Below are 26,369 nucleotides of genomic sequence, written 5' to 3' on the forward strand. Positions count from 1 at the left end.
GGGGTATAGAAGTGATGCGGGAGAGGACCCCTGTTTAGAGAAGCAGGTTCATTTCTTGCACCCACATTTCTAAGTTCTCTTAGCAAAACATGAGTGGTCAGTGTTTTATACTGAATTCATCCTACTCACCGAATTCTGCACCCGTCTTGGTGACATCTATGGACAGAAGTCATTTAGTGATCCTTATTTCTTTTCAGGTCATGTGCTTAATAACGAGCTAGCACTAGTTCATTGTCTCTGCCGACAATTGCTGGGTCTAAAACAGTTCAGCGAACACATTTCCAACCCAAATCCATCAGCACTAGGAACAAATTCATCCTAACAGATAGCAAAATCATTTCGTGTTTTAAAAATATCTTTTCGGATCCTCTCTAACAGGTATGAGGCAAACTGGCACCTTCAAAAATAAAAAGGATCACAGGGCATCAGGGAGAGAGGACACTTACTGTGGGTTGCTGTAAATGCGTGTCACTTAGGGCCCAAGTCAATCTGCACTGAGATTCCCTGGAGAGTGGTATCAACAGGCAACAGTCAAAAGCCCAATCAGCTCTAGTAATGAACTGTGAAGTATTAGGAAATAAAAGCTCAGTGAGGAAAGTGGTGGTTCTTCTCAAGGATCCTGGCTAGAACTGAACAATACCCTGCCTGGCTCACCAAGAAAAGATGACATCCCTCACTTTGCGGAGTCCAAAACCCCATCTGCTACTGATCCTCTGAGGCTGGAAATCTAATTGGCCCATCAGAACAGCTTTGATCTGCTCAGGGCCTGTGTCCTCTCCAGTTTCCTTCTCGGCGATGGACGCAAATAATATTTTCTTGAGCAACTTCAGTTCTTTGGATGCAGATTCTGTTTCTGATTTGGGTGGTGAATTGAGGGAATTTGGAACAGGCGAGCCTGCCACCGGGATTGAGACCAAATTCTGAGACATTCTCGAGGGAGTCTGCAGCAGGAGCATGACCGCCCTGTGTTGGGGGCTGCACACTGGATGCCGCTTTCCCTCCAGGTGCACTGGCGGGTCCTGTGTTCTGTCCCCTGTGCCTTGTGATGCGTGTGCTTGCCTCAGTTTGTCCTGGTTTTAAACCATCATTTTTCTTCTAGGTTGCACATCCCATAATGGTCTTTGTTTTTTCCTTCTGCAGATAGACATAAATATTCCCTGGTATTCTGGTTTCTTTTCATGGTGAGAAGCTTCCCTTAGATGCTCCTGGTAATTTACACCTGGACGTCTCTCCTGTTGACAGTAACTTCCTATTGAAGTGACCCAGCTGGAATTTCACTTAGAGCAGAGAAGGGTGTTCTTGTTTCTTCTTTTGCCTGAATTTTTTAACCACCTGTTTTCCATCACCTTCCTGCTCCACTTCCCTCCAACTCCTTTCATTTAGTTCAAATGATTGAAAAAAGTTAGAACACAAGGCTGGCTTGAATTCCACACAAAGTTGTCAGAAGTGATAGTATTTGACACACCATTTATGTCTCTCTGTGACGTTTCTAAGTAGATTTTTATGTCAGTCCAGGTTATGTGTATGTGTGACAGGTGACCATAAAAACATGTGTCAGATTTGTGCTATGGATCCTACATCATGAGCTATTTCTTGTTCTTGCCTGGCCAGAGCTGGCTATTTGTGAGATTCACCAATGTTGAACGCACTCTCCGAGTGTGTGTTCTGGACCTGTGTATTGCAAGTGTCTGGTACAACTGAAGAATAAGTAGGTAGATGCCATGGAAAGACTTGGATCCAGTCAAAATTCATTGAAAAACTTAGCATTTACATAAAGGAATATGACCATGAGATGAGGTAAAATACAAAAAAAAATGTGGTCTCTTGAGACCATCTCTCAAAAATAAGGACTTTGGAGACCTAGAAATAGGCCATTTCTGATGCGTTCATGCTTGGACTCAGAGACCTGTACCTCAGAAAATGACTGTAGAGATCCCCCCATGATTTAAACTAGGAGAGAAGTGCCTTTAAAAAAAACATTACGTATTGCTGGGCAGTGGTGGTGCATGCCTCTAATCCCAGTACTTAGGAGGCAGAGACAGGTGGATCTCTGTGAGTTCGAGGCTAGTCTGGTCTACAGAGCAAGTTCCAGGACAGGCTCCAAAGCAACAGAAAGATCCTGTCTCAAAAAAAAAAAAAAATACAAATTATTGTGGGTATGTGCTGTGTGAGTGCGGGCGCGGTTCTCCTCACACACCTTTACGTAATGTTCAGAGATCAGACTCAGGTCGCCAGGCTTGCACAGTCAGTGCTTTATCCGCTGAGCCGTCTCTCCACCCCCAGAAGCGCCTCTATTAACAATTCAGCCACCCCACTTCTGGTATTATATTCAAGGGCACTTGAAATCAGATTTTGAAAAGTGTTCTGCATTTTGTGTACATTTGGAGCACTGTTCAGCAGGCAAACATGGAAACAAGCCCAATGTCCGTCAACAGATGAGTGATTTGGAAAGTCCTGCACAATGCAGTGGTGGTCAGGTTTATTTTTTTTAAGGATTCTGTCATGTGCTGCCGTATCCATGAAGCTTCAGGACATCACGTAGGTGAATCAATCCAATCAGTGAGAGACAGATACTAAGTGGTTTCATTTAGGTGAGGTACTTAATCAAACACATCACAGCAGGTGGTGACGGGAGGTGAGTCAGAACAACTGTCAATTCTGACTTTCCTTCCTGCAGGACTTAATAATGTGTACTTAATGGTGCTCTACACACAAACTTAGGCCACACCTTTTCAAAGTCAGTTAAGAACTTAGGAAGCTCCTTTACATGTAGGGGAGCGCAGATCGATCACCTGCAGACCCCTGTCTCTGTGGCTGCACGTATTTCTTCTCCCGTTCTTTCGTGTCCGTGTTCGTACTGACGTGATGCAGGTCATTTGGTAGCATGACACATGGCAAGGGAGATGATATGTGTGCTCTATTGTGGGAAACTGAGTGGTCTGAGATGCTGCTCCAGGTCTGTCCCATGATGGGAAAGTCCTTTCAGGACCCTGTGGTCGGAGAAGACAGTGGTGAGGGTGACCGTGGGGCCGGGGTGTCCACCTGCTGCCTCGCCCGACTTCAGCTCTTCTCTGCCCTTCCGAAAACAAAGGCTGTGCTTTCGGCTGCTGCCTCCGCTCACAGGCTTTCGGGCCAGCTTTCACATCAACTCACTTCTCTGTGATGTGTGGTGACACACTTGTCTTCGTGCCAGCGAAAGGTTGCCGATGTCACCCAGTGACCGCAGCGTATCCTCTGATTCGTCGTCCATCAAACATGAAAATCAGTCCCCAGGGAACACAATGCATGCACGCCTGTCCAGGAGGGAAGATTTTTTTTTGTTTTAATCTGAGGGGTATTACAATGGCTTCTAGAGTCATATTCTATAGTACTTAATTTTTCTTGTTAAGGAGAATTTAAACTTCATTCTCTTTCTTAGTGAGACGATAATGAAACACAGTCTGGGAACCACTGCCTCTCCTGAATGGTAATAGAATTCAGTCAGAGCTAAAGGGAGCTGGATTCAAGCCAAGAAAATAAAATGATCGGGTTTTCACATTTGAATTGCAAGGTAAAAAAAAAATGGAAAAGCAGCTAATCTCCTCTGTATAACGGGCAAGCCCACACTGCCGTAGCTGCGTGTGAGGTACAGGAGCTCAACCCTTGCTTTTCCTGTCTGTGTGAAACCTTTGAGGGAACCTTCACTCCTCCAAGCAGCAGTCTTATGAATTCTAAAAAAGTCCACAAGCAAAGGTCACTTGTGTGCGGGGACTTTTTCTTGAGACCTGATGCTCCCCCAGATTTATAGCTTGGAGAATGTGAGAGCTCTACAATTTAACCCTTCACCTACCCACTCCAGGTTTTCTGTCTGGGTGTTCACTTAGCACATTTAATTAGTTTAAAGTGTGGGTCAATTAAATAATTTCCATTTTAATCCAGAGTGAGACTGAGGTGGGGTACATAAGGTACATACACAGTGGACTTTTAGGAGATACGTGCATGACCTTGAGGTTCTGAGCCGTGGTTCGCCCTTAAAAGCTATTCTGCTTTGAATGGAGTCAGTTTCCAGTCATTTGGTTTATCCAGGCATTTATTTGAAGACGAATGGTAACGGGGGTGTCTGGAAACAATGAATTTAAAGTTAATCTTTAATTCCTCTCTATCCACTTTGTGAGTAGACTGTCGTCAGGGCCTAAACTTCTTCACTCTTGTTTTTCAGATCACTACTGATCTAAGGCAGCGGTGCACGGACAATCATACCGGGACGTCAGCCTCAGCCCCCATGGCTGCTGGCATCATTGCCCTAGCCCTGGAAGCCAAGTAAGCCTTGATCTCTTTGTCTTCACTGGTGACAAGCCCCCACCTCTAAGAACACTCTCCCTTCCCCCATATATGTAGTCCTTAGCACAATAGCCCAGGAGATAACTTCCCAAGCCAGTGTTCAGTGATTTGGGCTTTCAGACATTTTTATTGGTGAGAATAGTGGCTCACACCTGTAATCCCAGCATTTAGGAGGTTGAGGTAGGAGGACCGCAAGTGTGAGACTAGCCAGGGCTACATAACAGGTTCCAGGTCAACACAAGATCCATAACAAAGGATATATCATGAGACCCTGTCTCAGACTAACAAACAGAGAAACAGAACAACAAATAAACCACGCTCGTTCAAAGAGACGTGTGGGGTTTATATGTGCTTTATAAAGCAAGCCGTGTGATTCCTTCACATGTTGTCACAGCATTAGCTATTTGGCTGCAACGGTCTCGTCCTATCGGTCTTTCTTTTTGTCCCGCAATGTTTCTGTGAGCGTAAGGCAGGTTACTAAAGCCTCCCTTTCTGGTCCCCTTCTCTATAGCTCAGCAAAGCAGCTCAGAATTCAGGACAGCAATGCTGTCACCATTGACTCAATAGAACAGGATATGTCGAAGTCACATGTGGCAAGACCCCACCGACGAGGACAACACAGTTCCCTCAGCTTTGCCCCTGACCCATCTAGTCAAACTGCTCAAAAGACATTTGGAAAGGCTCCCTAAACTGTTTGCATGGACACCTCTTCTTGTCTCAAAGCAAGTGGGTCCATTTGACATAGCCTTAGAAAGCCTTGTACAGATGTAAAATCCCTGCCTCCATCACAAAAACCTAAAGTGTCCAGAAAATCTGAAAGTTCTCTTGTAAATTTAACACCCAGATTTATTTGGGAAGCAGATTCCCTGCTATTTTTGTCCGTCCTTATCCCACACATTGTGAAGACGCCTATCTTCACTGCGTCTATGTTCATGCAGATAATGGCCCTCTGGCTCAGCCCTCACCAGAGGTTCTGTATTATACCTGCAATTAACACCTTTTCTGGAAGCAAATTTATGAGTTCCACACACATCTAATCCAGGGTTGTTTTTTTTTAAGGGGGATTTGAGGGTCTCTTCTCTGAGTTTCTCCCTGTATAAAGATACTAAGAAAATAGAACAAGAGTAAGGGCATGAGCATTTTCCAAAAGGAGCCTTGCATCTCTTCCCAGGGGATGATGCAAAACTCTTCTACCTTGTTGAGCCTAGGAGTGCAACACCAGCAGGTCGGGGAGGGGAGACGCGTGAGACCCTGAAAGCGTGGGCCTTGCTGGTAGAATGGGCTAGTTCATTCCCAAATAGCCAAATGGTTCCTCACCATTCCTAGCCACCTTCCTGGTAAGGAGACAAGAGCCAAGGTTGATGCCGTCCTAATACAGCGTGCCTGCAGCAACTAAAGCCTTACATTGTAAAAGGAAGAGAAACACTGCCTCCAGATCTGGCATCATAGCTTTGAGTGGCTGCCCACCTAAGCCTTTTCATTGGATGCTATCCAAGTTCCCATGAACCTTTGGGTTCCTTTTTGACAAGACTAAATGTGAAGTCAGTTTCAGCATACTCTACTGCTTAAGGTGCTGGACATTTGGGGTTGGCAAAGAACCCCTCTTACTCTCTGAAATTCTCACTTTACAATTTTTCGCTAGGTGTTCTGGCAGTAGAAGTGAGTTAAGTGTCTGCATTTTTCAATTTGCTGCATCTGAATAGGATGTTAGGGTGAAAAAAAAAGATTTTTTTTCTGAAATTCTAGGTGGTTTCTCTGGAATATTTTTCTATCCATGAAATATTGAAGGAAATAAAAGCCCGGAATCCATCACCCCCTCACTCCCACACAGAGACCAGAATCTCAAACTCAGACTTGGCCTCTCGACATGTAACTGCTGTTGGACACACTCAGCTGAGTCTCAGTTCTCTGAGAAATTACTGTAACCTTATTTTTCCAGTGACAGTTCTTTTCAACACCGTTTAAGATAGCCATGCACGATCCTCGTGTTAAGCCCCATCCTCCCACTCAGGGACACAAGGTCCTCTGGAGTCTTCAGAACACATACGGGGGTGCAGCTGTCCTCACTTTTCCATGGTAAGGATTTCTTACCATTCGTTCCTGCCAAATTGTCACAAGTATAGGGTAACCTATATTCTCCAAGTACAGGTTACCTGGAAGCCACTGTACTTTAAGAGTTTTAGCAAGCCCTTTCAGTCATGGACCTGTAATAGTGGTAAATAAAGAATCTGATTAAATGAGAGGGACTAGATCTTTCCCTGTAACTCTATTGGTGTGACCTACGGGCCGAACTCTGCCTGTAAGTGAAGCTGAAAATGACAGGAGAAAGGTCCGAGTTGTCTAGGAGTGGGTCAGTTGTGGCACAAAACCAGCATCAGAATAAGCACTGGGGTTGGAGTTTGAGCAAAAATTATCTGAAAGGAAGAAATTGCAGAGAGGAGTCAAATAACAGTGTACCGAGGCTGCAATTGCTCTCCAGCTAAGCCTGGGCTATGCCCAGCTCATTACCCACTTCCTGAGGCTCTCGCCTTGCAATCTTCTCTTCTACTCAGTAATGATGGGCCTTGGCATTTTGATACGCAGCCTTTACAAGTGCAAGCCATCGGTGCCCCCCTTGAAGGGAAATGGGAGAGGAAGCTCAAGCAGAGAGAAGCGCGGCTTGCAAGGCTGTGCTCCTTCCCAGATGCTCAGGTTACCCGCCCAGAGCTTGCCAAGCAGCAGATAGGCTGGACCTTCAGATCTGCACGCAGCGAGCAGAGGGGCTCATCCCTGTTTAACCACGTGACCCCTTTACCCCTACGTGCAAAGATCATTGTGTCACTAGCTTGCTATGTTCGCTTGGCGTAGGAACACAGAGGAAAGCGCCAGGCCTCAGCTTCCCTCAGCCTGCCTCCGCTCTGGGGTTTGTTGAGATCTCTAGGAATACGAGTCATGTTATTGATGGTAGACTTTCTTCTGTTAAAGTGTACAGATCTCTGGTCCAAACTTAACAACCATTGGATTGTAAAATAATTTTTCTGTGACAGCTCATAGGATTCCCTGAACATCATTTATTCTTCTGGATATATAAACCTTGCATTGCAACAAATGCTAATGTAAAAAGTCCATGTGTCCTTGATTGAAAGATCAACTTCTGGGATGGTTGAGATGGCTCAGTGGGTAAAGGTACTTGCCACCAGACTTGAGGACTTGGGTTCAATCCCCAGGGCCCATATGGTAGAAAAGAAGAAGTAACTTCTGTAAGTAATCCACTAACTTCTATGTCCATGTGTTCCCCCAACACGCATTAAAAAATAAGCAAATAATCAAATACAATTTTTTAGCATTGGGAAAAAGAATGGAGAATCGTTGTCTGTTTCATGGGTTCACATTCATAGATCCCATCAACCACATTCCAAAGTTCTCGAGAAAATGATGGCATCTATACTAAAAGCACATGGACATGTTTTTCTTACTGTTATTCTTTAAGCAATGCAATACAGCAGTAGCTGTCTTAGGTCTGCACTGCCCTAGGTGTTAGAGTCATCCAAGGATGAATACAGCATGTGGCACTGTGCCAAGGTCACTGCCCCACTGCATCGTTTTATAGAAGGACTTGATCACCTGTGGGCTCCGAGGTTTGCCAAGGGTCCTGAGACCGGTGCCCCACTGAAATGATGGATTCTGTTCCCCAGAGTGTGTGATTCCTACTCTGGCTCCTTCTCTCCTCTTTGAGGATCTTGCCTCTATGGTTAAGTAGGTGCTTTCTTCCCTGTTCCCTTCAACTTCTAAAGCCCATGAATGATTTCAAGCTAAGTGGAAATGCCATCACCTTACAGGGGAGAAAAACTGACTTTCGTGGTAAAGACTTCTTGGCTCATTTATCACTTCAGAAAGTTTATAGTATGCCAGTATTTGAGATTTTATAGCTTCAAAATAATTCCATGGTTTCTTAGCTGGTCAAATAGGGAATAGAGCGTCAGTAATTGCTAGGGAACTAATTGCGGTGGGGGCCATTACTAAAAAGGATATGCTGTCGTGGAGCAAACCTGTAGAAGTTCAGGCTGGAGCGAGTCTTGCGAGGAGTGGGCCTCTGCTAGCGTTCAGTGGTGAGTGTACAGCTGTTGTAGGCTAAGCAGTGAGGGATGCCACATCGGCAGGTGTCTGCATCAAGTTCAGCGCTCACCCAGTACTCCACGCTCAGAGGACAAACATCAAAAAAGGCATGATAGCAAACGGTGTTTCCTGCAAAACAGTTTATGAAATTAGGAGAACTGACATTCAGGAAAGTGAGTGCTTGGAGCAGTATGTTGTGTTTTGCTGAAAACTGGCATGGAGAAGTAAAATGTCAGCATTAGCTCACGAAATGCAAATGCTGTGCTCACCCTTGCAAAGGATCTGTCATTGGAAAGATGGAAAAGATACATTCAGCAATCAAGAAATGTTACTCTGCATAATGAGTAATAAATAAGAAGAATCGAGTTAGGTAGGAACTTCCAAAATTTTTTAAGATATAGGGGTTATGTCTAGAGTGACCCTTCCACAAATTCTTGGTTTAAATTATCCAAAAGCCTTTCCCTCAAATTTAATCTCTAAGTAGGCTACAGAATAACTTGCTTTGGGAAAACGCAATACATCTAAATTTAAACTTAGAGAATAAACAAATAAGTATACTAGAAATATCCCTGGTATGTAGTAAGCCCTGACTGCTTTAGTGCCTTGTACACACATGTACACACGAACATGTACACACGAACACATTGCCAAATGGGTTCATCCACTTTATCTTTATTGTCTGTACGTTCTTTCTTATTTCCCCTGGTTTTGTAATGTGTCATATAGGTACATATGAAGCACATACAGACTATAGAGTATTCTAGATTGTTTAGCTAATCTTTGTGGTACTGATATTTTCACATGTAATACTTCCTGATTGAAACTTAAATTCACTGGGATTAAAGATTATGCTTTATAATCTTTATTTATGTTTTGATAACAATTATATTAAACACTAGGGGAAAACCTTAAGGCAGTATAGTCTATACAAAGAGAATTGGGTAGGACTTGATGGCCACAGGCATTCCTAAATACCAGGATTAGCAACTGGGTAATGCAATCCTGTAACCAATCTTATCTTTTCTTATTGCTGCTGTCATCTTAATTAAAAACACAATTCACTATTAACTGTTCTGTTGAGAGTTTTCCCCAGGGCCACATTAAACTGCATTAAATGTGCGGTGGCTTGGGAGCACCACAGTGTTTGATTGTGGCGGTAGCATCAGAAAAAACATACCCACTCTTGGTTTTTTTTTTTAAAGGAGAGTTTTACTTCACTTAGAAAATCCATGTTCAGTGAGACATACAGACACAAGAGCCCGGATTCTGTAGCTCACAAAGACAAGAGCCCAGAGCCTTGCCTCCTCCCTTTCTGGTTGTCTAGGAGTTTCATGCAGATGGGAATACTGTATTCAGGCCTGGAATTCAGCTGAGGTCCCTGGCAGGAGAAGGATGCGTGAATTAAAAGGCCATCAGGAGGGAGAGTTGACAAGGTTTATGGGGTTAAACGCAGCACACGTTTCAGCTTGAGACTGAGCGGACAGAGTAGGGATGTACTGTCCTGGATTATTCCCTATAGTGAAATAATTGTAACCAGACACACGGGGCAGTTACCACAGGCCTTCTGCCAGGACTGTGCATGAAAATAGCTTTGTTATGTCTACATACGCACAGACAATACACTCTGTCCTCCAGCACTTGTCGAGTTCAAATTATATAGAAGCCAATTTTCCCTGGGCTTGCCTGACTCGGTGCCTTAAGTAACAGTTTCAAACAGGATGACTTCCAAAGGTGTCCATTAGGACTGGAAAGGCCCTGGTCAGCAGGCTCATTCACTTGGGTTATCTTGAGAATTAGCCAGTGTTTCCCTTGCCTTCCCGTAGAGGAGAAAACAGTACTGTGTTGGAGACTTGAGCTGCTGCAAAGACCAACCGAGGACAGAGAATTCCACACAACACTTCCCTGACTCTTTTTCATAGCTACATTTAATTGTATTTTTTATGTTTTTCAATGAAAATGTGTAATTCTTATTATTATTATAATGTTTTCAGATAAGGATGGTAGCAATCATCAAACCTATTCCTTGTATCACTAATCAAATCCCATTTCTAAGCAACCAAAACAGTAGGAAAGTCTTCGTTACACACATTCAATATGTGTGGAAGGAGAAAGATACACTATTTGGAAAATTCTAGATGTCTTCAAAAAGAGTCTAGTCAAAGTAACAGGCAAATGGGGAGAGAGAGAGAGGGAGAGAGAGAGAGGGAGAGAGAGAGAGAGAACTAAGTACAGGAAATATATTAGATGATATATCTTAATGAAAAGGAAGAAAAGCAGGCTAAGTTCTAGTTGCTTTGCTGAACTTAACCTGGTGCCATTTATAGAAATAAATATGCTTTATTGTTTCCCATGGGATTCTGGGAATTCTAAGAAGCATAAAACCTACTGAGACAAGATGCCTTGCAATGAGAGCTGTGGTAAATGCCTTGGGCAATTATTGACCGAATTTAGTGTGCCAACTTCCACCGTGGTTACTCTGATTATTTGTTAATCCTCAGAAACTGCCTACCACTGTGTTTATAACTGCTATAAATGACTGACAGGTTACTTTTTAAAGTGAAAAGTAGTGAATATGGATTTCTTTGCATTCTAAATTGCATGCCTGCTCCTGTGTTTCTGGATACAGCAGGATATTAGCAATCGATATTAACCCTTACTCGGGTCTTAGAAAACCCTCTAACGTCTTAATGAGTTTTTAGGAAATGTGCAAAATTTAGTATTTTAATTGACTCTCTTAGAAGGTTTTGTATTTTCCTCATTGCTAAAAAATTCTTGTCCTTGGCGGTGCCTGTGGTTAATCTCTTAGGACTAAAAGTCCATTGCTTCGCGCCATTGCTTGCGACTTACTCAGTTTCAGCAAAGCCTATGAAAAGATGTTCCCGTGATGGCCACCCCTAGCTTCATCAGTCATCACTGAGAACTCAATCTTGAAACCCAGCTTCAGTTCAACTCTGTTTCTACACCAGGTGTTCTTGGAATGAAGTACTTTTGTTCACTTAGGTTTCTGTAAGAATTTAATGCATGAATACTGTATTGACATCATTTCTACCCCCTCTTCGCTACTTCCAACTTCTCCTATGTTGCCACTTAAATATGTGACTTATTATTATTGTTGGATACATATTATATACATATATAAGTGTGTGTGTGTGTGTGTGTGTGTGTGTGTGTGTGTAGCTAACTTGCTGAGTCCATTCCGTGTTGCTCATATGTGCATGTTTAAGCAGACCCTTTGTGATTCCATAATCTTGTGGGGAGATCAGCCCTGGAGAAGGCTGACTCCCTCTCTCTAGGCATTTATTGCTTATAGCTCTTTTTTAGAGGTGAGACCTTGTGAAAATCCCCGCATCCATGTTGGAATTTCAGCCAATCTTTTTTGAGACTTTATGGGTAGAGCTTCCCTGTCATGTCTAGAAGACAATGCTGAGCAGTAGGCATCCTGACCTCTGACTCTTAAAATCTGTTTGTCATCTCATCCGTGATTTTCCGCGAGTCTTGGGTGAATGGGTTTTGTTACTGATCACAAATCAAGAGGGATTTTTGTTTGTTGGTTTAGAAACTTTTATTATTTTGTTTTGCATTTATTTGTTGGGTTTTTTAAATTTTTTGTTTTAATTAAATAGTCTCATATCCCAACCCGTCCTTGACTTCATTTTGTAACCCAGGCTGGCCTCCATCTCACACTACCCCTGCTGTGATCCAAGAAGACAAGCATGCATCTCCACACCCAGATCTAGGCTGACTTTTTGAATCAGTATTGCCTATGCCTACACTGGTTTAATCTATACATTTTACAAGGTTGCTTGTTTCACTCATTCTAAACAGAATAATTGTTCATGTGGACATTAGGGCGTAATTATAGTAATTAGCTCCCACCATGTGTGTCTTTTTTAATTCTCTTTTATAAAATTTTAATCATAGTACATTTTTTGTCAATGTGAGAAAGGAAAGGAAAAAGAAAATATAAATGAAAGATTGAAAAGCATGTCATTCATGGTGACATCAAAAAGTTAATTACATCATTTGTCATCTGGAAACTCCCTTACAATGTCCCAGAAGTCTATGAAGTCTGGCAATGTCACTCCTGACCACTGAAGATCACAGCACAGATGGCACATTCCGTATGTGAGACCAAAGATCCTTCTTGCCATTGACCACATGAGCGTGTATAGAACAACAAAGGACAAACAATAAAGCAATGAAAAATGAGTCCCTCACTTCTACCAAGGGGCTGTTCTTGGCCAGTACTGAGCTGTATTCTTGATTACCAATCTCACTTAACTCCCACCCCAAAAGCATCAATCCAAAGCAGGCGTCATCATCCGTATTTCAGATATAGAAAATGAGATTTAAAAATCCTGAGAGAGTAAGTGGTAGGTCGAGAAAATAAACCCAAAGTCACGTGACATTAAAGCTCACCATATCACTTTTTTGCTGTCAGCAAACATATGACCTGGTTAACAAATGACTGTTACAGCTATAAGGGCTGTGAGTTTGGGGAAAGGAGATAAAATTTTGAGGAGGCCTCTATAGAACAAGAGTGACTTGACATACACTTTAAAAGTTAGTGGACATGTGGCTCATGGTGCATATTTCAAAGACCAGAAATGATTCCAATCACTGAATTGCACATGAACCATCAATCATAATGATAAACCCCTATAGGCAAAAGAATCAGTGTGTTACACTAGCCTAGTAACTAGCAACTTAGTGGGAACTACTGCTTGTACACCTTTGTGTTCATTAGTGAGTGTTGACGGGGAGGGAGGGAGAGAGGTAGGGAGGAAGGCAGAAAGGAGGGGGGCTAGAGGGAAGGAGTGAGAAAAGCAAGAAGTCTTCCTGCTGCTATTCAGAGGTGGGTACAGGTGTCAGTTTCAGAGTGTGCAAATAGTAGACTACCATGCTATCAAGTTTCATTTTAAGTCTGAACGTTGATTGTATCAAGAAATATTTGTTGAGTTGTTCTTGCTGCCATAATTTATTTTGGAAGATACTTTCACAAGTCTGAAATGGTAAATATCTTACAAGTCATAGTCATGAATGTATAGCATCATCGTTTTGATGCCATTGAGCCCAGGACTGTCACTGTGCAAAGAACTGGAGAACCTCTGAGCAAACATACATGATCCATGCGGATAGTGTGCAGGGTGAATACGTGTGTTCGGTTCTGAACCTAGCTCCTGTATACCTATGTTCCTATTAACAGATGGAAAAAAATTATGCCTGGTGTGGAGGGAAATAACCATGCCAAGCGTGGTATGATGGTACAGGGTGATTGCAGGTTAGATTATGATTAATGATAAAGCCATCAAAGAAATCATCGTACCCATGCTGTGACTGGAGTTACAGGATAATCCAAACTCACTCTATCTTGGCCATTGTCTTAGTTGGGATTTCTATAGCTGTGAAGAGATACCATGACCTTGTCAACTCTTAGAAAGGAAAACGTTTCATTGGCCCTGGCTTCCAGTTTCAGAGGTTTAGTCCATTACTGTCATGGCGGGAACACACTCTGGCATGGTTCTGGAAAAGGAGCTGAGAGCTCTGCATCTTGATCCACAAACAGCAGGAACTGTGCATAGCTTGAGCATAATGTAAAACTGAAAGCCCTCCTCCACAGTAACACACTTCCTCCAAGGCCATACCTCCTAATGGGGCCGTTCTCTATGCAGCAAACTTGAGCCTATGAGGGTCATTCCCATTGAAACCTCCACAACTGTATGCAGCTTTTATTGGACTATTTGATGGTCACATTAACTCCATTTTACCTCCTTCATCTGCTAGGATGTGCCATCATGGCTAAGACTTAAAGTAAAAAGCCAAATAGAGAAGAAAAAAGCCTTAAAAACAAGCTGTTTGTCTGATTGAAAACAGGCTGATAATTACTGACATCACTTCAAAGACTGAAATTGTATATCAGGTTGTACAAATGTACCAAAGACTGATGCATTGGTCCAGTGGGCATTCTAAATGTCCGCAATATTCAGCATATAGCTGGGAAATAAAGAAACAAAGGAAGAGACTGAGGAAGTTCTTAAGGCAAGGAGAGGGGCCCCCTTCACAGCTCTGGGTAAACCTTCTTGTAGAAGCTATGGGAAACCTTTACAAACCACTCAGAGAAGGTTGCCCACAGACAACTTCCTGGAGAGAGCGCTGGATTCCTACTCCACGCTCTGCACTTAGATGCCCTTGGAATGGGTATTTAATAGCCTCACTTTCTATAGCAGATGTGTTCAATTTTATAATTTTCATTGTGTTAAAACTCTCAATTACATAGGATCCCAAACCTGAAATGTGAAATAACTGTTATCAGTTTGTCTGGGAATTGTATAACATTGGAAGGTTGCCCAGAGAATTTCTGGTCTGTTGGGAAGCATTTCACTGAGTGTGCTCCAGGAGAGCAATAACGGAATGGGAGCTGTTTAAGAACAAAGCTTGTATTTGGGGAAAATATTTTTAAAGCAAGTTGTCCATTGTTGTGCATGTAAAGTTTTGCATGCAAACTTGTATTAATAAGTTGTAGGAATGCTGGGATGAAAACTTACTTTGAAAAATAGTGCCTAAGTCTTTGAAATGCAGAAGACTGGGACTTTGTTGTATATGAGTGTGTACCTCTGTGTGTGTGTATGTGTGTGTGTGTGAATGAGAGTTTTAATTAAAATGTTTAATTAGCACATGCAGAATTAGATTTCGTTTTGTTATTTTCAAACACTTGTTTTTGTTAATTTACCTCCCTGCTTCTTCCCCTCCATCCACATGAACAGCCCCTAAGATGTGTCTTTCCAACCACCCATGGCCTCCTTTCTTGTCATGTGTCTTCCTGCCACCAGCCCCTTTCTCGCTCTTTTTTCTTACTCATGGTCTTGCTTCTAATTTCATAGCCTACACTTCCTGTCTCCCCCACTCACAACACCCATATAAACATGCTAAGCTAGGATCACTTATGATACAGCATATAGGAATTTTGTCTTTCTGAACAACCTCGCATAATTGAATGCTTTCCAGCTCCATTGATTTTCCTGTAAATTTCCTATCATTTTTCTTCACAGCCTTGTAGTATGAGGGCTGGCTTGTTGGGGTTTCTGTCCAGCCCAGTACCCCAACAGCCGGCAAGCAACAAAGAAAAATCACGCACAAGACTCCATAAGGTTATAAACTGATTGGCTCATTAGGTCAGGCTACTTATTAGCTCTTATAACTTATGTTACCCCATTATTCTTATCTACGTTAGCCACATGGGCTCATTACCTTTCTCAGTGTGTCAGCTTACATGTTGCTTCTTCCGTGGTCTGCACAGGAATGGCAGAGGAACCTCTCTGCTTCCCAGAATTCTCCCAGTCTCTTTGCTCCACCCCTACTTCCTGTCTGGCTTTCCCGCCTATACTGCCTGCCTGGCCAATCAGCGTTTTATTAAAATATGATTGACAGAATACAGATAATTCTCCCGCACCACAGCCTAACACAATTCTATTGTGTATATGTGCCACGTTTTCACTAGCATTCACATGTGGATAAGCACTGGGACTGGTTCCATTCTTTTTCTATTGTGAGTAAGGGAGCAGTAAGCATGGATGTGTACCTGTCTCTCTGGCAGGAGAGTGACCTTTGGGCATATGCCCCTGAAGAGCTGTGTCGTGTTCTATTTTTAATTACTCAAGACGTCTCCTTACTGGTTTCCGTATAAACTGAGCTATACTAGTTTATACTCCCACTAGCAGTGAAGAAGGGTTGTTTCTGCCTTCCCACACCCTCCCCCACTGTGGTTGTTGGATTTCTTGCTGTTAGCCATTCTGACTGAGAGCAGATCAAATCTCAAAGTAGCTGTAATTTACATTCCTCCGATGGCTGGGGATGTTGAATACTTTTCAAGGTGTTTCCTTTGAGAGCCATCTGTTTGTTCCATTACTGAGTGTTTTGGTTGGGAGAGTGTTTGTTCTGTAAGTTTTGCGGGTTTTTTTGTACTCTAGATGCTCACCTTCAATCTGCTATATAGCTGGCAAACTGTTGGTCCTGCTGAGAGTTTTCTGTGCTGAGCATAAGCTTTGTAATTTCATGTAGTCCCGTTTGTTCGCTCTTGGTGCTGTTTCCTGTGCTATTAGAGTTCCATTCAGAAAGTTCTTACCTTAACCTATATCTTGTAGTGTTTCCTGTCTTTTCCTCTAGCTGTTTGGTGTTTCAGGCTTCAAATATGTTTTTAGTCCGCTTTTGTTTATGTACTGAATAGGAGATATGGATCTATTTTTGTTTTTCTCAGGATGGATATTGAGTTTTTCCTGCACCACTAGTTGAATAGGCTGTCTTTTTTCATTGCATGTTTTTGACAGCTTTGTCAAAAATTAAGTATCTGTAACTATACAGGTTTATTCCCAAGTCTTCTATTCTATTCTGTAGGTATGCATATCTGTCTTCACCCCGGTTCCATGTGGTGCGAGAGCCTTTTTTTTTTTTTATCATAATGGGGCTTGTATATACCCAAGGATCCTTCCAGTTTGCCATCGATCGTTAGGTCGGGAGCAAACTAGCATCTTCTTTAACACCGACAGATGCCTAGAGGAGCACTGCCACGGCTTCCAGTGTTGTTATCAATAAACCATTTTAAAAAACAAGACGATTATCACCAGAGTGCTGTCATATTCTTTAAAATAAATGTGTCATGTTTTCATGTATGGTGATATATAAGCATATTTATGTATGTGTTTGCATATATACATATATGTGTGTCTTCCCTATGCAGTCTATTTTGGTAGCTGTTTTTAGGCTTGAATGATGGTGTAACTGTGAATATTGTATATCAATACTGGACTCAAATATTCTTAATGTTCATAGCATTCATTTTATCATGAAAATATTTTATGCTTTATTATCTTTAACTTGCTTGAGTGTTACTTTCCCTTCAGTTAAATACATTGTGCTTCTTGTTGTCTCACTTCTACCCTATTTTTTGAGATAGTCTTTCACTGATCCCAGAGCTCAACCATTGGCTTATATAGACTCACCAGTGAGTCCTCAGGATCCTCCTGTCTCCACCTCCCAATACTAGGATTATAGGCCCTCACTGCCATTCCCAGATTTTCTGTGCAGGTACTGGGATCTGAACTCAGATCCTCATCTAAGCCTCTACTAGGCCCTAGATCTTGGTTTCATTACAATTGGTTTTCCCATTCAAGAATATTTCTCTGAATCATTTAAATCTTTTTATATTGCCATAATAAAGTCCTGGAATTATCTTTAGTTCTATATTTTGGGGGTAGAATTAGTTTTTGAATAAGCAAATATTTGCTTGCTTGCTGCTATGATTTATGTCTTTATGTTTGCCTCTAAGAGAGCTACCTCTTGTTCCTTTAGGTCATATGTCATATCTGAATACTTTACTTTGGTTTTTATCTGACAATAGGATTACTTATCTCTACTCATCTGTGATGAACTTTTCATGTCTGCTCTTATTGGAAAGTGTTAGGCACAAGCCATTGCTGGTTCGGGTTTTAGAGTCAGGCAGATTCCAATTCCAGTTTGACTGGACAGCCTTGAATAGGTGGAATATACTCCTTTCTTGAGTTCCAGTTTCTTCACATGGAATTTGTGACATTTGGCACTAGTATTGAGTGAATTTACATATATAGAAAGCTCAAAATATATGGGAACATAATATCATAGTATTTTTCTCCACCATACCAGTCAATCATGCTGTGTTAAATGTCATGGCAACTGTAGTCATTCTTGTAGGTGTTGTTTTTCTCTAGGTGTTTTTAACCTTTTTCACTTTTGGTTGACATTCTGCTTTCCTTGTGTGTTCCTGATTGTACCTATGAAATACCTTGTACTTCATCAGTGTTTCACTATGAAGGAAACGTAGGTGTTTCCTTAGTATTTGTTGAGATTTAGGTGTAGTTTCTCATGCACACTAGATCTGTTAGCATTGCTTCTTAGAGTAATGGATTTCTTCATCTCTGCTTATATTGATGTGATGTTTACTGTCCATTTCCTTTCAGCATATTTTACTTATTTCTTTTTTTAAAGTGGGATTTATAGTATATAGTTGCATCATTTCCTCCTCACCTCTCCACCTGTGGCGGGTATGTGTGTAGGTGTGTGTGTGTGTGTGTGTGTGTGTGTGTGTGTGTATGCGCATGTATATGTGTGTACATGTATGCAAGTGCTCTTACACACTGAGTCATCCTCTCAGCCTCTTAATACTTTTTATATAAACAAACTATCTTCTTCTGAGATAAATGAATTAAATTCTCAACACTACTGTGGTTTCCTCGGACAATTCATCTTCTCAATCTTTTATTTAATGATCTTGGTGCACAAATGCATATAATCTCTAATAGCAAACTTTTAGACAGCGCCAGTCTTTCTGATAGGTTTGACTTGTGTCTTATTTCAGTAGTGGTTTTTGTTTCCCCCTAAGTTGCAATTTTGTTGTAGATAATGTTATCTGTCATTCATTTTGTGGGGAAATTTCGCCTACTCTTGAACTTGGGGTTTCATATTTTAGGTGGTTTATAAAATTGATAATGTAAAACCAATGTGTTTTATAATAAGGGAAGTATTTCCTTATTTCTTGTTTTACAGAATTGGGGTACATTTGCTGCTCTCATCTACTTATCCTCCTGTCTCCCATGCCATAATCCGCATTTCTGTAACAGGCTGTTCTACTTCACTTATTTCCTATCATAATTTTTCCTTTCTTCTCAAGAAATCTGCTGAAGCAATTATTGAGTCTTCTTCCTCCACAAGTTTACTTTCAAGTCACCCTCAAGTGTTCTCTCAGGATAATTATGCTGTCAAGGTTTTAGTTTTGACATAGTTCTTCATGGGTAAATAAGCTTTGAGGCATTAGTGTAGTTTGTTTAAGTTCTCAGAGTACATGTGTGTAGAGGTTTTAGTGTAGGTCTTCGGGTATATGTATGTACACGGGTTAGTACATGTGTGTACAAGGTTAGTGCAGGTCCTCGAGTACATGTGTGTGGACAGATTAGCGCAGGTCCTCAAGTACATGTGTGTACACAGGTTAGTGCAGGTCCTCAGGGTACATGTGTGTACATGGGTTAGTGTAGGCGTAGGTTAGTGCCGGTCCTCAGGGTACATATGTGTGGAACAGGTTAGAGCAGATCCTCGAGTACATGTATGTGGAACAGGTTAGTGCAAGTCCTCAGGGTACACGTGTGTACACGGGTTAGTGCAAGTCCTCAGGGTACATGTGTGTACACAGGTTAGTGCAGGTCCTCAGGGTACATGTGTGTATATAGGTTAGTGCAGGTCCTCAGGGTACATATGTGTGGAACAGGTTAGTGCAGGTCCTCGAGTACATGTGTGTACACAGGTTAGTGCAGGTCCTCAGGGTACATGTGTGTACACAGGTTAGTGCGGGTCCTCAGGGTACATGTGTGTACACAGGTTAGTGCGGGTCCTCAGGGTACATGTGTGTACACAGGTTAGTGCGGGTCCTCAGGGTACATATGGGTGGAACAGGTTAGTGCAGGTCCTTGAGTACATGTGTGTGGAACAGGTAAGTGCATGTCTTTAGGGCCCATGTGAGTAGACAGATTAGTGCAGGTCCTCAGGGTATATTATGTGTCCTCTGCTCTCACTAGTGAGGAACAGGCCTAGTCTGAAACTCTTGACTTCCTTACATTCAGTATAACAAGTTCTTCTTCACTCTCTCCTAAAACTACTTTTCCGGGAATGTCTTAAGCCAGATCATGCTTTGCTTGGGCTTATTTTTTTAGTTTCTTAATAAAATCATTCAGAATTTTGTCTTTTTATTTATCATGAAGTTTATACATTTTTAGGACTGATTCTTAAGGCTTACTGAACTAACTGGACCTTTCCAGCCGTCCTTGGCTTTTCTCAGTCACATTTGACTTTGGTAACCTACAAAGCCCACTGAGATCATGGCTGCCTGGGCTGTAGAGGACAATACCTGGCTTCAAATCCCTGCTTTAGCTCTTAGAAGTTATTGGGATTTGAAAAGGTGTGAAACCCTTCTAGCTCTGGGTGTCCTTATCTGTAAAAGGGACTCAAAGGTACTTTCTGTCCCAGGGGGTTATATTACACACATTGAATGGATGAAGCCCCCAACACAGCACCTGCTGGAGGCAGTCAGTCATCAGAGGAGAGCTCGGCTGCCTTCTGAAGTTGGATTTCTGTTTTCTCACCCCCAAATCTACCTCCTCATTTTCCTTTTCATCTTTCCTAGGAAAACATTCAGGAAGTTCTCAGGTTTGAATTCCATTTAGTTTCCCACAGGTTCATTCTGTCATCTCACATCAGTGTAGATGAACCCCAACCCAGTCCCTGCTCTTCCTGATGCCACCTCACACCTTCAGTCTGTGGTACTATCTCTCAGCTCACTCTGGTTCCCAGTAGATCCTTTTTAATCTGCAAGATGTGAGGCAGGAGGGTTGCAGTTAGTGCGAGGCAAGCCCGAGCTACATAGCCAAACTTCTCAGAAGGCAGAGCGATGTGGGATGCTTACACACCAAATCTCCATTCGTGGTATCAGTTCAGAAACGCAGAGCCACCAAGACCAACAAGCATGGTGTCTCCTTTGTCTCCCTTAAGGATGCTATGGCACTAGCTGCAGTGTCAGCATCCCAGTGCATATAATACAAGAAAGCAACAGGAGAAAAGGTGCAAAGCCGTTGTCTCTCCCATCACTTCAGCATAAGCATCTTTATAATACCACCAGACATCTTATGATAGATTTCCGTTAGTCTTTTTTAATTTGTTCCTGTGGATGTGTGTAATATGTAAATTTATTTAAATTGTGTGTTTGTTTCCATTGATTTACAATAATTGGAAAGACTGCCAAAGATTGATATAAGTCAGGAAATGTATAATACATTCTGAAATGTATAATAACGTTTACATCAAATTCTTGAACGTAAAATACTTACTGATTTTTCAATCCAGTTTAAAATTAAAATTGAACATTGAGAAATCTAATGGAAAATGTGCTTCTAGAATGAGCATATAGAAAAGCATTACTTATTTTTTATTTTTCAATGAATTTATTTGGTGGTAGAGAGGATCAGGGAAGCATGCCACAGTGTGTGTGTCTGTGTGTCTGTGTGTCTGTGTGTGTGTGTGCATGTATGTACACACCATGAGTGTGTGTATTCATGCATGTATGCAGATGAGAGAACACCCTTCAGGATGCAGTTCTCTCCTTCCACCATGTGGATACCAGGAATCAAACTCAAATTTTTAGTCTTGGCAGCATGCACCTTTTCCCACTAAGACAGCCCACCAGCTGAAAAGAATATTATTTTAATCATTTATATGCAACAGGAAAAAATTGAAAAATATTTGTTAAGCAATTGAGAATAACAGCAGTAACAATGCAGGCTTGTTGGTAGAGACCGCTTGTTCATTCCAAGTAGCCCAGACCCAAAATAATCACATGGAAACTATATGGATTAAAACACTGCTATGCCTATTAGCTCAGGCTTCTTATTAACTAACTCTTACATCTTAAATTAACCCATTCCTATTCTTTTATATTTTACCACCAGGCTCATGGTTTACTGGTAAGGTTTCAGCTGGTGTCTCTCCCCTTTAGCGCTACATGATGTCTCCCTGACTCTGTCTTCTTTCCTCCTTTGTCTGCTTGGAATTAGGACCTTACTCTATTCTGCCCTTCCATAGACCCAAAGCAGATTCTTTATTAACCAATGGTAATAAAACATATTCACAGAATACAGAGGGAAATCCCACATCACCTCCCCTTTTCTGTCTAAATAAAAAGGAAGGATTTAACTTTAATATAGCAAGATTACATACAACAAACAGTTACCAAGCAGGAATTATAGTTACAATATTTAGTCCACTTATATTTGGCAAATTAAGGAAAATATTCTATCAGCTTTCCTATCTTTTTTAGTCTAAAGTTTTTTATATAATCTATCTTTTATAATCATAACTATAGTTCTTTAATGCCATCAAAGACTTCAGAAGGATATAATATTACCTAAGTAAACAGGAAGTGCATTGTAAGCAACTTCCAAAACTCTATAATTGACAGAAATATCTTACTGCCTGGACTGTCACCCAAAGTTCTTCTGTAACATTGGAACATCCATCTTCAACCTACAGTCCCCTAATATCCAGCAGACTTTTCCATGAAGCAGGATATTTCAAAGACAGTTTCACCTATATTGACATTTTGTCAGTCACTTTCTTCTGTGTCCTGCAGAATGTCTGGCAGACTCTTTCATGAAGCAGGAACCCTGAAGGACTGTCTCATCTTTAGGCAAGTTCAACAGTCATTTTTCAGTTCATATAAAATACCATCGAGCAGTCTAGGCAAGAGCATTTTCTTGCCTAAATGTCTAACCAAGTCCATAAGGAACCTCTTCAATGCCCATCATCCTCTTGAAGTAATTAGTGCTGCCAGCAGCAGATGTGTCTATTGTCATGAAAATTCCTAAGTTCTTAAAACATTTTAAATGTCATATTCTGTTAGTCATTGAAGAATTGAAGAATACCTATTCATCTAAACTATATCTCTGTACATTTAGAAAACCTAACTAACATCACTACAAACTTGACTATTATAGATACCTATCTATTAACCTGTATTTCTTAATTATACATTACATTTTTAAATGAACTGCACAAACGCAGTGCCTTAAACAAGAGCAGAAGTACAGATAATAAAATTGACCTTAAATTAGTTTCAATAAACCAAGATTCACACCAATGCAAAGTATTCATCTCTATAGCATATCCCCCTTTAACTGTAAACAAACATTTATAAACAATCATTTAGGGAATTTGGGAATTGTTCTCTAGACTACTTCCTGCTAATTGGGGGCACTGTCGATCAGGTATTTTATAGGTCATGTGTCCATCTCAGCCTTCAGTCCTGAAGCTGTTGGGGATGTTGGACCACCTGGGCCATCACTTCAGGGGCTCTTGTTTGATCAAACCATATTAGCCTGGAAGGAACCCACAGATTCTCATCCTCTGTGGAGACAAAAGCAGAACCTCTTTTTCAAAGCAAAATATCCTTAGACTCAATTTTGAAGTCAAGATACCTTTAAAATGTATACATTGGCTTAGCTTAGCAGCACATACAATGAACTGTCTCTCTGTACTTAGTTCATTCACAGTCAAAAAGTTCAAAGAAAACACAACAGTATACACAATCCAGACTCTGTGTATTTTCTATATTTATATGACTTAATTTTTTTACTCCTTTAATCTTTGACTGACTGTACTCTTGTCTCTTTAAAGACTCTACATTTTTATAACTGTCTATACTCTTTTTTCCTCTCTCTCCCAAGCCTATGTACATTTATTCAACACTGTGACCCACCAGAAGTCTTTTTTATCTGAATTTGTCTTTATTGCATATATGTAATTGTTTTTTGACCAGGAGCACTTTTTTTTAAATGCTAAGCAGGCCTGACTAGGACCAATTCTGCAACCCTGCCTGTTGCCTCCACCCAGTCCAATATGGCAAAGACATAGTCACTGCCTCTGAGAGTCCCAGCTCTAGGGTCTCAGTGGGTCCATGTCACTATAAAGCAATTTGTAACACACTATTCACAGACCCCATTTAAGTGCTTGGCCTCCAGAAAGAGTCAGAGCTGTTCATGCAACAAACCAGGAAGCCCTCCCCTTAAAAAGCTGTGCAGTCCTCACTGCCAATGCTGAGTCAGAAAGACCTTTCTTAAAGGAGCTGCGGCACCCCTGCTTGCTGCCAGTAAACAGCCCATCCTAAAAAAGAAAAAAAAAATGTGGTTACCAAGGAGCTGTGGTAAACTCTAGAATTTAGCATACAGAGAGAAATAGCATACAGAGGGGAATCTCACACTATAGGCTGGTGTGTAAATTAGAGGCAGAGCCCTGGCCTAGCACGTACAGGGGCCAGGGTTCCATCTTGGCACTTCCAGTAATTATTAAGATGTGCATAACTAAGTTACAAGCATGGCAAGTCTCTGAACTCTGAAGAAAATACTAAAAGCCTTTGAACCTGACAGTTGAGTTAATGAGTAAATGTACCCGCAGCACTGTTCTGATATTTAATTCCATAAAGCACTCTGATAACAAACCAAAAAGCATCCCTCATCCTTTACCACATACTTGTCAGTGGCCAGCCAGCAAGTGTTGAAAACCCCCACAAACAAAGGCGATGTACAGAGTAGGCACATAGTATACTTCCCGACATAGGAAACAGCTAACTACTCCATGGTTACAGAGATAGTTAAAATGAAACCTTTGTGACAGGTCTTTGTAGCATTACAATATACCAAGTGTTAAATTGTTTTACTATGTGTTAGAGAACTGTAAACCTTTTTTAACATGTGATGAGAGTATAGGAACCGTTATAGAAAATATAGTTTGATTACATGAGCCTTGCCAGGTGCTCATGTCACTGTTTGTCTGATACGGTAGGATGATTCCAAAAGTCATGGCTGACAATTGCTTTGGGGATCTTGTTTCCCAGGCACTTTATTATATTCATTGCTCCAATTCTTGCAGCTGCGTGGCTGAATAAATGGTTCTGTCTCCGCATTAAAGCAGAGGGAACAATTTCTCCCACCCTCTTTTCCTTTAGACAATGCTTAATATTTTTTAGAGCAATTTGGGATGAGAAATTAAAAGGATAGATGTGTGGATATATTCTGCAGACCTGAGTCAACGAGCCTCAAATGGTGTGTTTATTCATGCCATGCCTGAAGACAGAAGATGACCAAAAACTTTACATAGGCTCACAGGGATCAGTTTAGTAAGGACATGGGTATAGTGTCAAATACTTCCTCTCTCTGTGGATTCTAAAGCTTGATGACAAAGATGAGAGGCAGATCGAGATTTGGGGTTGTAGGTTGAACAGAGATGCCTTTGTGCCTTTGGGGTACTCTGGTTAAGGATGTGAAGGCATCAGTGGAAACCTCAGCATCATGACTTCTCAGCCATAAATACTGTTTCCAGTTACTGTTCCTCACCATCTCCAGGTTTAATTGTTACAATAGTTTATTCAGCAAAGTATATCAAGGAAGAAGTGACTGTTGAGCATGCAAAATATAGCAGTCGTTTTGTGTGTAGGGGCTATAGGAAACGTAATTGGTCTTTTGGGTACAATAACAGATAAATTCAGTGGTGATGTAGGATTTACAGGGGTGAAGGTTGTCTTGGAGTCCATGAGAAAAATTTCCACCATGCGGCAGAGGCCATCTTCTTGCATGTGTTTTGAAGTCAGGTTTCTTTACCTTTGGTTAGACTAGATTTACAGAGCCTGGGAATGGTTTCATTACAGAGAGAAACAAAAACTTGCCTTGGTGCTTGTGAGCTAGTGTGCCTTTGATCTTTTCTCGTTTTGTTCAGGTATAAATGGATCATTCATAGCTCAACAGAGGATTCCAATACAAATCATCGTTCTAAATGTTGACATCATTCTTTTCTACACTACAACTTGATTTTAGAGCTAAAACTTTTAAAATGTGTGTGCATGTGAGTGTGTGTGTGTGTACGTGTGTGTGTACATGTGTGTGAGTGAGTGAGTGTGTGTGTGTGTGTGTGTGTGTGTGTGTGTGTACGTGTGTGCTCAAGTGAGCACATTTGTATGTATGTGAAAGTCAGAGGTCAGCCTCAGGCTTCACTTCTTAGGCAGCCTCCCTTTTGTGTAAGACAGGGTTCCAAACCAGCCTTGAACTTCTCAAGTAGGTTAAGGTGACTCACTAAAGAGCCCCAAGAATCTTCCTGTCTTTGCCTCACCAGTGCTGGGATTACTAGTGCACACCAGTGTACTCTGCTTGTAGGTCTAAGACTTCTGAATTAAAGTTGAACACAAAACAAATGCACCCGTCTAGGGGGTGGAGGACCTGACACCCTTTCTGGGTCATTTGTATGCAGTGGCTGTGGTTGGAGTAATGCTATTACCTTTCTCAGCAGGCTTTAAACACGTATTTCTTCATCTTTCATAATGTGGCTCAAATAAGCCC

At 41.4% G+C, this 26,369-nt stretch overlaps 1 protein-coding gene across 4 annotated transcripts in view; it reads left to right on the forward strand.

The window, feature by feature from the left end:
- Pcsk5 (proprotein convertase subtilisin/kexin type 5) overlaps positions 1-26,369 on the forward strand; it is a 417,375-nt gene that overhangs the window by 201,479 nt on the left and 189,527 nt on the right. For all 4 annotated transcript variants that reach the window (XM_048429814.3, XM_087908042.1, XM_048429815.3 and 1 more), the window contains exon 9: positions 4,199-4,299. In XM_048429814.3, coding sequence (XP_048285771.3) covers positions 4,199-4,299 — 101 coding nt within the window. The remainder of the gene's footprint in view (positions 1-4,198; positions 4,300-26,369) is intronic.

Source organism: Myodes glareolus, chromosome 7 (assembly GCF_982192425.1).
Source record: "Myodes glareolus chromosome 7, mMyoGla1.1, whole genome shotgun sequence".
NCBI lineage: Eukaryota > Metazoa > Chordata > Mammalia > Rodentia > Cricetidae > Myodes > Myodes glareolus.